This window comes from Phascolarctos cinereus, unplaced genomic scaffold (genome assembly GCF_003287225.1).
Source record: "Phascolarctos cinereus isolate Bilbo 61053 unplaced genomic scaffold, phaCin_HiC Scaffold_7;HRSCAF=346, whole genome shotgun sequence".
NCBI lineage: Eukaryota > Metazoa > Chordata > Mammalia > Diprotodontia > Phascolarctidae > Phascolarctos > Phascolarctos cinereus.
In genome coordinates, this window is record NW_027556180.1 from 8911146 (window position 1) to 8926362 (window position 15217).

Consider the following 15217-nt stretch of genomic DNA (forward strand, 5'->3'; position numbering starts at 1 on the left):
ATTTTGATAATAGTAGCAAATTATCTATATTGTACAGGATGATGGAATTAATGGTTACATTATATTAGTATCACTTAGATGTTCCAAGTGTCATCAGGGAGTACTTTAAAAATATTCAGCAACTATATTAACTCAAGAAAATACAACTTGTGATTTAAAAGATAGCCGATAGCCCTGGTGCCTCAGAGTAGATGACGGCATCTGATTGTATCTTTATTAGCCAACACTAAAGGCAGCAGCCATGGAGTCAGTGATCGAACCCTATAAACCTCCAGGAAGGTAAGGGGTTCTGGTCAGGAGACTTCTGAAGAGCAGCAGTCAAGCTCTGCATGGGAGATGCATTTTTTTTAATTATCCATTTATATCACAAAGGCATAAACCTCTAAACTGAGGAGCCCCAAATACATACACAGAGTAATATTTGTGTGTGTGTGTGTATGATATGTACACATATCTATACACATATACATATATGTATGCACATATAGAAACATATATATATATATATAAACATGTACATAAAGTTAAAATAAGCATATAACATCATATAATATTAAGAGCTGGATGAAAACAAACAAACAAACAAAAAAACTCTACCTCAGCCATTATGCAAATGAAACAAACTGAGGCTAAGAGAAAAGGATGACTAGAACACTCCTGGAAATTTGTTTCAATCCATCTTTCTGTGGGTTCTGCTGCTCTAGAATCTGTTTGGAGTCATTTTTAAAGGTATTTGAAGGAGTTTCAGGGAGAGCTCAGGGGACTCTGTGCGTTAGCTCTGCCATCTTGGCTCCACCTCCTAAAACATTCCTACTAACTATTCCAAGGTCTTATACTTGAGCGTGGTATCATGAGTAGGGCACTGGACTTGGAACAAGAAGAGCTGAGTTCAAGTGTTTATTCCAACATTTACTAGTTGTGTGTCCTTGGCCAAGTAGTTTGACTCCTTTGTACTTCAGGAGTCACCCATATAATGAGGAGTTTCTGAGGTCTCTGTGGATGCCATCTTCTGCTCCTTCATTCTCCCATCTCCATGATGGCTGTCAATTATGATTAGAATAGACATCCTCATCACTTCTCAATGCTGAAATCCTTTTTAATTCCTTCAAGGATAAGCTACCACATTATTTCCTCTATGAAATTTTCCCTTTACCTAATCACCTCTTTCTAACACACACACATACACACACACACCACACACACACACACACACACACACACACACACACACTACAACCAATCTTCTGCAGCTAGACATATTATCTTCTTACTTCAGGTACGTTGTTCATGTCTTTCATTAAGTTCACATAAGTTCCCTGAGGACTAGAGAACTTGCATTTTTGTCTTGTTATTCCTAAGCCCCACATTGTACAAAGGCTTGCAAATGGTAGGTGACAAATAAATGTTGTTGTTGCTGCTGTTGTTTTTTTCCCCACCAAACTGAAGGAAACATCATATTATACTTCTCTATCATATATTCTCCCTCAGAAAATGTATGCTCCTATTAAGGTAGGACAGTCCAATTTATTCATCTTAATATCCTCAGCTTCTTGACTGGGTAGGTGCTTAATAATTAGTCGTTGGATAGAAATGAACTGCCCAAATGTTGGCAGCCAAAGCTACCAAATTTTACCATGAAAACAGAAGACAACACCTTGACACGCTTTCTAGCCACCAATTGGAAGGATATTCATGGATACAATATCCTTTACAAAACATTGGTTGCCTAATGATATACTCAAAGTGGGACTAATGGTAAGACTTTGGTGAAGTCTCATTTAACATACATTTTATGGTTTGGAAATCAGTTGCTCCAAGATAATCCTGGCCACAGGATGCATAGACACTGACCAAGCCAGAGTCAAGGTTGGTCAATTGTTCCACTAGCAGTTATTGAAAACTCTGTGTCTGATATTGTGCTAAGCATTGGAGGCACAAAAAAAGCAAGAACATGGTACCTGACCTTAAGGAACTCACATTCCAATGGAGGATAGAATATGGGGGGAAAAAAGGATATACAATTGTAGGCAGCTAGGTGGTGCAGTGGATAGAGCACCAGGCCTGGATTCAGGAAGACCTGAGTTCAAATCTGGCCTCAGACCAGACACTTGATACATACTAGCTATGTGACCTTAGGCAAGTCACTTAACCCCAACTGCCTCGAAAGAAAGAAAGGAAGGAAGGAAGGAAGGAAGGAAGGAAGGAAGGAAGGAAGGAAGGAAGGAAGGAAAGATATACAAGATAGGTATAAAATCTTGCTAGCTAGCTAGCTATGCCACATACATGTAAGGTACTCTCAGAGAAAAGGCATTAACAATGGGGAGAGGTGATAATAGGATAGGATTTTGTTGCTCTCCACTTGAGGGTGGGAAAGGGCATAAAGGACTTCCAAAAGCTTGGCACAAAGTATAAGAAAGGGATACCTAACCTTCAATTATAATCAATTGGAGAAGAGCAAGAGGCCACTGATTAGGGAGAGAAAGCAATCTCCAGAAGCTTGGGGACATGATGTTTCCTGTTTCTTGTGGTGACATTACAAGATGACAGAAGGAATGACCTTGCTGTTTGTCCTTTACTTACAAAGAGGACCAATGAAATTGCAGGTGCCTTCACTTGTTAATGAATTGGATTTAAATGAGTCAGAGTTGAACAAGGCCATCCTTATTCTCTCTTCCTGAGACATTGAAGTCCAGGGGCAAGACAGAAGTCAAGAAGACTGGTGGTGGTTCAGGATGCAGTGGATGACCTTGGTGTCTTCCACATCTAACCAAGCTCCAAGCACTCCACAGCACCTGCTTCATCTGCCTTCATGGACATTGGAATAAATTTCTCTCATCCACATATTCTACCAGAGGAAGTCTTCACATGCTTGGGGTAGCCACTCACTGATGGATTTGACATCCCTTGGTTAACCACAACCTGGTATAGATCATATGGTGAGATTGTTTCCCAAATTCCCACCTGTGGGAGGAAGGACCTCCTAGCCAGCCAGAGGAATTTGCAACTCTAGTGAATAGGAAATGCAAAGTTGGAATTTGATGGGGGGGATGGGGGAGAGGAGACACAGAGAGAGAGAGAGAGAGAGAGAGAGAGAAAGAGAGAGAGAGAGAGAGAGAGAGAGAGAGAGAGAGAGAGAGAGAGAGAGAGAGAGAGAGAGAGAGAGAGAGAAAGACACACACACACACACACACACGGAGAGGGGGGTTGGCCTTTAAAAATGGACAAAGCTCTGTGTTTGTGTTTCTTTTTCATTGTGAAGAAAAAGGGAAAGGAAATGAAAACAGAAGCAAGACAGGGAATCCCCCCCCATGAACAAAATAAATCTATTAGGAACAGAAATCATTGCCTCAGGATGTTTCTAACAAATAGGGAAGCTTCCTCTTGTACACGACCAATAGACACAGTCCCATTATTCCCTGCTTGTTGTTCTTTGCGCGGCCTCAAGGCCCAATATGGAGATATTGCCAATGAAAGAGTGGTGGCACCCATGATCACCAGCCAGGTGGGCAAGTTACAGCTTCTGAACAGTCCATGTCAACTAAGTCTACAGTAATGCAGAGAATTGAAAGGAAGCAGGTAGAGGGATGCTTATATGATAAGGATGGTAACCCTAAATGTTAATAGCGTATGTTTACAAAACTCTTTAAGATTTCCAAAGTGCATTATCTCATTTAACCCAGAGCAGGAAGACCCAGGTTCTAGTCTCATCTCCACCTCATTCTGCCTGAGTGACCCTAGATGAGTCATTCACTTCTCAGTGATATCAGGGACTGTAGTCTAGAAGCACCAAAGCAGATGTGGCTCTGCATTGGCAGAGGGAGCTCGTTACTCCAGAAAAATGCCCAGTCCAGTCTGGTCCCATTCTGATGCACAGGTGGTAGTTTTACAGGGTTCACATCCTCATTGTGATGTTCCATTAACAGCAGGTCTTAATACAGGCAGTGAGTGAACTCCCAGCTAAGTGAGGATCAGGAGTAGAGCAGAAAGGCAAGTGGGCAGTCCTAGCTGCCCACTAGACATCCATTTCAGCTTCAGAGAAGACAGAGCTCACCATTTTGTTAGTGGTGAAGAAGGAAAACTCAGAGCTCTTTTGGGCTGAGTTGTACCTGAAAATGTGGGAACTATGGCTCAGGAAACATATGCACATGAACTGGAAAGTACTTCTCCAAAAGTGCTGTTTGGAGAGGTTTGTTCAGTTCTGACCGTCACTCTTCTGACTAGCATGAATCATCTCTTGATAAGATGGATCTAGGTCTGAGTTCACAAAATAGCAACCCCATCCCCACCCCCAAAGCTCTGCCCCTTTCTGCCCCCCTCCATTAGTGTTAGATCTCTGCTTCTCAACCAGGTAGGGAAGTGCTTCCCTCCAGCTTCCTGTATTCACAGTTGAAGCATCAACAATCTCTGAGCCTGAGGGCTTGATCCCTAAACCGAAAGAGCATTGCAGCACCCCCCTCCCCCTCCTATGATCTACAGGGTCCTGAGTTTCGAAAGTGCTGTGTTAATGCTAAGGGAACAGGAGGGAAGGCTAATCCAGTGCCTAAGAATACACCATAAACACTTATTTAATTAAACATTAATGTGTACTAAAATGGGATTTAAAAAAAAACTTAGAGAAATAATTATTTATTTCGCCCTGGAAATATGTACTACCCTGGGCAAACAAGTTTTTAGCAGCAGTGGAGAGGGAAAGAGAGACAGAGAGACAGAAAGATACAGAGAAAGACAGACAGACAAAGATGCAGATAGAGGGTGAGGCAGAAAAAAAGAGGAAGAGAGGAAAGAAAGGAGGAAAGAAGGAAGGAAGGAAAGGAGGGAGGAAGGAAGAAAGGAACAAATGAATGAACGAATGAAGGAATGGAGAGAGGGAGGGAGGGAGGAAGGAAATGAAACAGACTTGTGTCAATCTAAAAGCAGTCCTCCACTGAGACCCACAAACATCTTGTAGCAAACTCTGTAAAATGAGCTTATTTCTGAACAATGTCTCCTTTTCTCTGGGCCATTAGTTTTTATTTTTTCTCTTCCATTCTGGGTTTGGGATTTTTAATTAATTAGGACATTTTCTTGTGAAAACAAGATCTTTATTGCTTGAAGTTCCATCTGCACCTGCTGCTCTGGACCCACCTGGAGCAATGTCCCCATCGGTATCAAAAGCATGGTTGGGTTGGAAAGTCATTTTCACAAATTGGGAAATATATGAGGAGTACAGGAGGAATCACTTAGTGCCCCCCAGCTGGGGCTCTCCAAGCACTTTTCAAAGCAATCATATTTTTCTATTTTGTAACCAATTACGAAGCCATTGCCCAAGAGCATTCAGTTGCTCACTTATTCACTGACTTGGGTCACAGTCAGTAAGGAATCAGGGACTGAGGTCCCCTAGGGAATGGCGGAACAATTCACGACAGGAGAGTGTACCAGGACAACACTACAAGAAAGGGCCAATACGGGCCATTCAGAGAAACATAGGAAGATTGGTATAAATTGACACAAAGTGAATGCACAATGGTGATGCACAAAGGTGACAAAAATGGAACACAAAGAACAAACAGAACACTTTTCAATTGTCAATCATCAGCCTTGGCCCAGGAGGGCAAGGGAGGAACTATAGTCCACAAGGGGTAGTGAGCTGACCATGGCAGTCATGGACCTGAACTTGAATCCCACCAGTCCCACAGTGGGCGACTCCCTTTCCAGCTTTGGCCTCAGACCCCTCTGCTGTAAAATGAAGGTGTTGATGAGATGCTGTCCAAAGTTCGTGTGGCTCTAGACATAAAATCCTAGGGAAGCTTTCTCTTTTTATGGAGAAGTAGGGGACCCTGGGTGTGGGATGTTGTCTACAGCATCACATGCATTCAAAGGGTCAGTTGGATTGGCTAAACTGTTTTATTTTTCTTCCTCAGAATGACAGAACCAGAGAATTTGAAAGTTGGAAGGGACCTCAGAGTCATCTGGTACAACCCATGCCCACTTGGTGGCAGGAGGAGCATAACAAAAATGACTATGATATACTCAATAAACATTTATTAGATATCTAGAATATAACAAGCCCTGAGCTAGGCATTTGAAGACAAAGAAAAGTGGACTAAAGCTCACCTCTGAGATGCTTACATTCTATGAGACAAACAATATGGATAATTATTTACAAAGTTAGGACCACAAAATCAATGGCTGAATTGGAAATGAACTCCCAAAGCCTGTTCTTATTTCAGTAGTCAACAGTCCCTTCTTCATCAAGTTCTTCCTTTTGCACTGCAAATGTTGGGAAGCAAGCTTGGTTGAACAGCATTGCTTCAGGTCTCTCCCTAACCCTGCCCAGAGAAGGCTCACTTACCCAGCTGCTCTTTGTAGTAATTCACATCTAGGGGCAGGGGCAGGGCTGGAGGGGTCTTGATTTGGTGCCACTCAGCAAGACAGAATAATACTAATGACAGAAGAGAAGTCTTAAAATCCAGATGCTAAATGGCAAATCATGTCTAATGATGAATCTTCGTGAAGGGGTCCTGTAAAAGCACAGCAGGTCTTTAAACAAGGTTCTACACAGACTTCAGATGTGATGGTTCCAATTCACAGACAGAAGAGGAGAATCAAAGGGACCCAAAACACAAAATGAAAAAGTAAGCGTGAGATCATGCCCAACAACATGAAGGTAGAGATTTGGAGGCCAGGGTGAGGTCTAGCACAGCCTCCCTCTGGAGGATGACCGATGGATTCCATGCCAAGCTCCTGCCTGCCTCCAGAAGCCCTCAACCTCAGTCTTGAGGGGTGCTACACATCAAAAATCTATCCTTTTTAAATGAACAAGAGGGCATCATTCAGAAGCACTGCCAATAAGCTTAAGGTTTGAAAGCAAGTGTGCTTCAATGACAGTGAGAACCAAATATAATCTTTCATAGTAACAGAGAATTAGAAGGTATATAGGAGCCAGCCAGCTCCCCCAGCCAACACATACAGACACACACACACACACACATGCATTCATAAAGTAAAGAACTCCATTTGCTAATCCTAGCATATTGTGAGTCTCCACCCCATTTATTTTGACATCCAATTCCAAAACCTCTTTCCTCACCCAAGCCCTGACACTTGCCCTAGTCTCTATCAGTGATCTCAGCTCTCATGGTTCCTTCTATTCCTCAAACAATTCCATCACTTGGCGGGACAGTCTGTTACTGCACAGGCCCATGTTAGCAGTTGCCCATGGAAACACATTGTTCAGGGATTCAGGCAGGCAGGCACTCGAATGAAGACACGCAGCCACATTGCCTATGGATTTATGCTGGAAGACCGACTGACTGGTTAATTGAATCAGATGAGGAGCGTTCTCCAATGTCTAACTTCTCTTATGTTTCTCTCTTTCAAATGTGCCTCTACTTTATATTCAAGGGTGCCATTGTTGGTCTGAAGAATAGACTCAAATGCTCAGTTCAGAGGTCAAGACCGGTGTTTGGCTTAAAGAACCAGACTCTTCCCTCTAAACTCGCTCTCTTAGGAGGTGGATACATCTGTCATCATGTGAAGCTGAACTGGAGCACAGAAACAAGTATTTCTAAGGAAGGTTCAAAGAGAGAGGGGCCCATACAACACAATTGTATACACCTCCTTTTCATGGGAAACCAGGCTAGAAAAGTGCCCAAGTGCCACCAAGATGAGATGGCTTTTCACTTGTGTCTTGGCAGAAAAAGATAGACATTTGTGGTATTTGCTGACACATTTCTGAGGTGTTAAGAGTTAGCTCACATATAACTAAGCAAAGATGAAACTAGGTTTCCTTTTCAGGGACATGACAGAGGCTGGGTCAAGACTCAAACCCTCCCTCCTCCACTTGACTGCTACCTACTTGTGTTGACCAATGGTGGAAATAAACTTTGATTCCTACACCAGTCAACATCACCTATCTCTGTGCCTTTACACAAGCTGTCTTACCTGCCTACAATGAATCACCCCTAATCCTGCCCCTCTCAAAAACAAAGAAATAAATGTAAATAATTACCTTGCTAAACCATCCTCAAGTGACACCTCTTACAAGAGGACTTCCCTCACTCTCCAGTGTCTAAAATCTGCCTAAACATTTACAATGATTTTATACTAATTTTGAAAATATTTGTATTTACTCATATAAGGGCTTGTTATGATAATTAGCCCCTTTTCAGCCTAGAGGCACTGGTATGATCCCTGGAGATTTTGTGGTTCCCTCTTCTTAGAAGTTTATGTGAAATGAACAGTTAAGAATAAAATCACAATTGTCCCAAGCTCCCAGTCAGGAAAATTACTGACATTTAAGATGAGGTTTGGCTCTCTACCTTAATTTATATGTGTACCTATCTCTGGTTAATCCCTGGCTTCTGTGGGATTAATGAAACAGAGATAATGAAAACATTGGCAAAACTATACATGTGATGATGGAATTCCTAATTGTGTAGGGGAATATGAGGAAAAGTAAGATCTATACACTACATGCTATAAAAGAGAGCATTACTATATTTATTTATCCATCCATCTATCCATGCAGCTATCTATATATCTGTCAATCTACCTACCTATCTATAGCAGAGTAGCAAGAGGCTGAGACTTACTGGAAACCTCACACTGCCATGAGTGCAGGAAAGCCCTGCCTACAAGACAAGACCCGAGAGTGACCTCAGGTCACAGCCCAGACAGGAGGACTAATCCGAATCTATTCTCTTAGCCTTCCCCACATGGAAATCCTTTGTATGGGGCACCAGGAGAAGAGATTGATAGGGACTGCTGACCCCACTGCAATGCCTAGCCCCTTCTACTCCTATCAATGGAAGAATCAACAGTCCAATGTGCCACCATGGAACCAAGGTTTTATTTGGATGAGTCAGTGCATTGTTTTTGCAAGATTCTACCAAGAATCTGTATTTTGGGAATGCAAAGTCCAGAGACCTAGCTAGTCTAGCTTGGTGATGCAGCAAGACTTCTGAGTTTAGAGTCAGAAACACCTGAGTTCAAATCCAGCCTCAGATATTATGTACTAGCTCTGGGAGCCCAAACAAGCCATTTAACTTTTTTGCCTCAGTTTCCTCATACGTAAAATGGGGAAAATAGTAGCACCTACTTCCCAGGATTATTGTAAGGATCGAATGAGATCATATTTGTAAAGCACTTAGTCTTATAAAAATGCTAGCTATTGTAGAGAAGTGAGTATTAACATTGTTCATTTGACCAGAGTTTGAATTAGGCTCCTGTAGGAGTGACTTATTAAAGCTTATGTTAGTGGCTCTAATCAGGGAATACACAATTGTACTTAAAGCAAGCAGCAAAGATAAGCTGGCCGCTGGATAGATGCATGGCGGCCAAATGGGCAGAAGGTTTTATTAATTCTTCACAAGGATCTGCCCTAGCTAATGATGATATACTAGAGAGTTATTCTGCAGAGAGAGAGAAAGAGACAGAGAGAGAGAGAGAGACAGAGAGGTGGACTTGTCTAAGATTGCAAAACTCATCAGGTGCCAGGGCCATGAAAGAATGCCAAACAGGCATAAATACAAACCAGGGCTCTGAGGTCCTATGGGATATGGCAAATTGACAAGCAATATGTTGATAGAGAAAAGAGGGTAGAAGAGGGCTCCAAATCACATCACAAGGTAGGTTTTTTTTTAATCTGGAAACCACAAGTTGCAAATGATTTGAATAAGTGACCTTTCTCCAGCCAGGCTATTTAAATGAAATTATTTCAACAAAATATTTCCATGACTTAACAGAATGCCTCCTTGCTGTCCAAAAAAGGTTAATTAGATTCTTTAAATCAGAGCCTCCTCATCAGAATGGATTGCAGGCTTAGGCTGGTAGGTTTGTTGCCATTCTCTTAAAGATGTAAAAATGATATGTTTTTATTTAAATACTTGTCAAGATATTAGGAGACACACCCTATTTTCCAGAGGTAAAGTCCAGTAAGCTGTGCCCTGAGCTTGGCATAACCACAATCCTTTGTGCTCACCCTCTGGAAAAAAATCACATTATTGTGTTACCGTAACCAGCACCAGGTGTTTTCTGAGTCTGGACAAGCACTGGGCAGGTAGCCATGCCCCGGCCATGGAGCCCTGCTAGGCATCAAACCTGTCTCATTGTTGCTGTTACCCCTCACTGTCAGGCCTATGGCTCACTGGGCAACCATTGCTATAGGTACTGAGACCCCCCACACTGCCTCAGGGTATCCCACCAGGGGTGGGAATCCTCCCTTTCAAATTAAACTTGTTTGATTCCTGACTCTCCTGTCTCTAGCCTGCTCTATTCCGCTCCAGCCATCCACAAATTAGAGGCCAGTTTGGTCCGGTTCACATACTATGACAACATTAGGACCACTCCCTTGCCTTCATGTGGTGCCATAGATCAATAGAAGCTTCCTGGAGCATGTCCCTTTACTTGGTGGAGGAGATTACACATGCAGGCAGACAACATACTCAGAAACATCCCATAGGACAGCCTCTGATTTCATGGGATTCTCTCCAACCCTGCTCATGACTGGCATCCTCTCAAAGGTACCTGAGGTCTGCTTGCCTTGAGACTGATTCATCTGTAAAAGAGTTCAGCCCCCTTTATCTATACTAGGACATAAACTCATGCCCCTAACAGCTATGGGCTATATGCAGTTTGGCATCTATCTGGTAGAGTTGAGTCCCTCAAGAAGATATGCAAGTGACTTCATTTTCTTAAGTCAAAGACCAGCACCCACAAAATGGCAGTGGGATGGATACCCCCTTGTAATCTGCTGGGATGAGTAGGTAAAGTAGTGGTCTGTATGCTTTCAACAAACCCTGTGGTTAAAGCAATGGAGGATGGGGCCTTTTCTTGGCTCCTTGAAATCTAGGATGTTCCTAGCACAAGAGTTCCCAAAGGCTTTTCATCCCCACCATGTTATCATTGGGCATTATTAACCCTGATGAGGGGATTGAGTTTGAGAGATGATGAATGGTATATGGAGTCACCAAGGCCTGCTGGAGCCTCTGCCTCCTGGCCTGGTTTTCTTTCTACCGCCTCACAAAATCCTTTAATACATTGCAGTGGAATTTGTTGAAACCAAACCAATCAAAGATCAGTCAATTAGCTGACAGCTGTTTACTGGGCTACAGTTCCCAAGGCAATTGGTCAAAAACTTCAATAGCAGCCTGCAGGACCACAGCCAGATTTTAACTTGGCAATCAGAGCCTCACACTACCTGCCATCAACTCTGAACCATTCCAATTCATCCCTTTCAACTCCAAATCATGAACTGTTTGCCCCGTGCATATGGGACCAGTGCTCCTAGACTTGTCTTTCCTTTCACTAACCGAGGCTCCCTTTTTTTTTTATTAATTTATTTTGATTTATCAACAATCACTTCCATATGCTTTTGAGTTTAAAATTTTTCTCCCCTTCCCTCTCCATCTCCCTCCCCTAGACCGCACACAATCTGATATAGGGTATACATATACATTCCTATTAAACACATTTTGACATTAGTGATGTTGTAAGTAAAAATTAGAACCAATAGGAGGATGTACCAGAAACAGCAAAATAAAACTTAATAGAAGAGAAAAAAAAGCAAATAGTATGCTTTGATTTGCATTCAAATCCCATAGTTCTTTCTTTGGATGTCAATAGCATTTTCCATCAAGAGGCCTTTGGAGATGTCTTAGATCCTTGTATTGCTGGAAAGGGTTAAGTTTACCAATATTAGTCATCACACAACATGGCTGTTATTGGGTACAACGTTCTCTTGGTTCTGCTCACTTCACTCAGCATCAGACCATACAAGTCTTTCCAGGTTTTTCTGAAGTCAGCCTGTTCATCATCTCTTATAGCACAACAGTATTCCATTACATTCATATACCACAACCTGTTCAGCCATTCCCCAGTTGATGAGCATCCTCTCAAATTCCAATTCTTTGCCACCACAAAAAGAGCAACTATGAATATTTTTGTACATGTGGGTCCTTTTCCCATTTGTATGATCTCTTTGGGATATAGCCCTAGAAGTGCTATTTCTGGGTCAAAGGGTATGCACATTTTTATAGCCCTTTGAGGCTAGTTCCAAATTACTCTCCAAAATGGTTGGATCATTTCACAACCCCACCAATAATGCATTAGCATTCTAATTTTCCCACATCTTCTCCAACATTTAGCATTTTCTTATTTTGTCAGCTTGGCCAATCTGATAGGTGTGATGTGGTATCTCAGAGTTGTTTTGATTTGCATTTCTCTAATCAATAGTGATTTAGAGCATTTTTTCATATGACGATAGATAGCTTTAATTTCTTCATGTGAGAACTCCATTTATCAATTGGGGAATGACTTGTATTCTAATAAAGTTGACTTAATTCTCTATATATTTTAGAAATGAGGCCCTTACCAAAGAGACTGGTTGTAAAACTTCTTTCCCAATTTTCTACCTTCCTTCTAATCTTAGTTGCATTGGCTTTGTTTGGGCAAAAACTTTTCAATTTAATGTAATCAAAGTTACACATTTTGCTTTCTGTAATGTTCTCTAACTCCTGTTTGTTCACAAATTGTTCTGTTTTCCATAGATCTGATAGGTAAACTATTCCTTGCTCTCCCAGTTTGCTTATTGTATCAGCCTTTATATCTAAGTCATGAACCCATTTTGACTTTATTTTGGTATATGACATGAGATTTTGGTCTATGCCTAGTTTCTGCCATACTCTTTTCCAGTTTTCCCAGCAGTTTTTTTCCAAAGAGTGGGTTCTTATCCCAGAAGTGGGGTCTTTGGGTTTATCAAATAATAGTTTACTATAGTCACTGACTACTGTGTCTTGCATACTTAACCTATTCCACTGATCCACCTCCCTATTTCTTAGTCAGTACCAAGCAGTTTCGATGATTGCTGCTTTATAATACAATTTAAGATCCGGAATGGCTAGGCCACCTTCCCCTGCATTTCTTTTCATTTGAGGCTCCCTTTCCTAGCAGATGCTACGGGGCAGAGATGCCCTGAGTGAGATTCCTTTCCTCTTCCTCTTCACTCACCAATATCCTGCCCACATTAGGAAGGTCCTCTCTCACCTGCCCCCTACCTAATCTTAGTCCTTTCCATTCTCTAAGGGCTTCTTGAGTTCCAGGCTCTGTCATAAACCTTCCTTAGGTAGCCTTTCCAGCCTTCTCTGATCTCTCCTACTCTGTCACTTTCAGAAAGGCAAGGCCCAGGTGAAATCATTCTGCATAAGAACTTTCCCTCAAATGTGACATTTTAACCACTCACCATCATCACAACTTAAGTTCCTTCAAGATGGGGATTGTTGTCCTGTTCTCAGTGCCTGGTATATAGCAGGTGCTTAATAAATACTTGCTAATTGATCTGGAACCAGAGGGTTTGAATTCTGCAATTTAACTGCCTAAATCATCCTGGCCAAGCTGCTCAGCATCGTTACACCTCAAGTAGCCCATCTGTGGAGTCATTAGCACATTTGGTGCTCCCCTGGACTGACCTCATAAGGTAAAGTATCAGAGGCCAAAGGACACTGGTTTTATCAAACCACCCTAAATCGGCACTTACCAAAGTATTCATCAGAGGGAGGATTCTCCATGTCATACAGCATCTTCTTGGTGAGATGTTCCAGTTCGTCCTCTGGGCGGAAGGACGGGCCAGAAGCAGGGCCCCCAGGACCTGGATGGCCACCCTGGAAGAGGAAAAAAATAAATACCTTTAGATTTTCCCAAAACACTAGGAAGCCCTTCATCGGTACAAGACAGTGACTTTGAGGTGGATAAATTGGTAGATCCCTCTGTGTGTGTATGTGTGAGAGCACTCTCTCTCTCTCTCTCTCTCTCTCTCTCATACACACACACACACTCACTTACATGGTTGTACAGGTGGATGGATAGAAAGAATCCCAGGACTTGAAGAGAACTTGATGGCTATCAAGTAAAAACTATACTTGGGAAAGCATCCCTAATTCAACCAAAAGTCACCATGTAGTCTCAGACTACTGCTCAGCCTTAGGGAGTTTCCTGACATTAATCTCCTTGAGAACAATGCCTTTTGCTGCTTCTTTTCTTCCCCCACTTCCCTCCCCCCCCCCCCCCCCCCCCGCAACACACACACACAGTGCCTTGTACCTTGTAGGTACTTAATAAATGCTACTGGACCAAACTGATTGTCCAAATTTATCTCTTTGCCACTTTCACCCATGATGATTCATGGTTCTACCCTAGGAGACCAGAGAGAGATTTAAGCCTTTTATACATGAAAAGCCTTCTAGGCTATGGCTTCTTCAACTTATCCTCCCCTCATTCAAGTCCCCAGCTCTTCTACTTACTAGTATGTGTGACTAATTCACTATGACTCAGTTTTTTCATCTGCAAAAAGAAAGGGTTGCATTATATGATCTATGGCCCCAGAATCCCAAGGCTTCAGCTTCAAGACCATTGAAGGCTTGTAGGCCAATTGGGCACCAGCCCAAGGCAGGTTGGATGAGGTTCTCAGCACCAGAATTCTCCAAGAGCATTTGTGATGGTATGGTGACATGGTAGCCCATGTTCCTGGAGCACAGAGATGGAACCACAAGGTCTTGGAATATTGAGAAACATTTCAGTGAAGGCGGTAAGGTATTACATGAGGCTGATGGTGTGTTACACAGTAAACAAAACAGAATCAATGGAAGAAACAATAGCTTGATGAAACAAAAGGAGGCTGGCCACCATAGGATCCCCCAGTTCTAAGGAGGTTCTGGAGGCTGTCTGTATCCCAAACCCAAAAAATTAACACATGCAGATCCACTAGTGCACAGAGAAATGAAACTTAATTTTTCTGGAAGCGCCTTGCAGCTTATCAGACAACGCAGAGCATGACTTAGCGGCTCATGGACAAAAGACAGGGCTTCTCATATCACCCAGGCTACTAGAAACCAAGGCATTCTTGAGTCTCTGGTAATCTGGAACAGACAGAAAATCATGGCCTGTGGATACCATGAACCAGGAGAGGATAAAATTGAACAGATGAATGTGTAGGTTAAAAGTCCCTATCAGGCTCCTCCCCTAGGCTGAGGAGTAGCATAGCCCCTAGGACGTGTGAACAGGTGAGCCACGGCTCCAAGAACTCCTTGATCTGACTTTATATATATAAAGTATATGTCACATATGTTCCTATCTGCATACAAGTTGTTTACCATCAAGAAAGTGTAAGCTCCCAAGTTATATTTCTGGCTTGGCATCTCCATTTCCCACCATACAGGTATTTGAGAAATACTTCTTGAATGGA

The 15217-nt window shown here is 42.3% G+C and overlaps 1 protein-coding gene across 6 annotated transcripts in view; it reads right to left on the reverse strand.

Moving 5' to 3' along the window:
- The window catches only part of LPP (LIM domain containing preferred translocation partner in lipoma), a 709534-nt gene that overhangs the window by 171943 nt on the left and 522374 nt on the right, over positions 1 to 15217 (reverse strand). For all 6 annotated transcript variants that reach the window (XM_020989038.2, XM_020989040.2, XM_078147348.1 and 3 more), the window contains one exon: positions 13514 to 13637. In XM_020989038.2, the coding sequence (XP_020844697.1) occupies positions 13514 to 13637 (124 nt within the window). The remainder of the gene's footprint in view (positions 1 to 13513; positions 13638 to 15217) is intronic.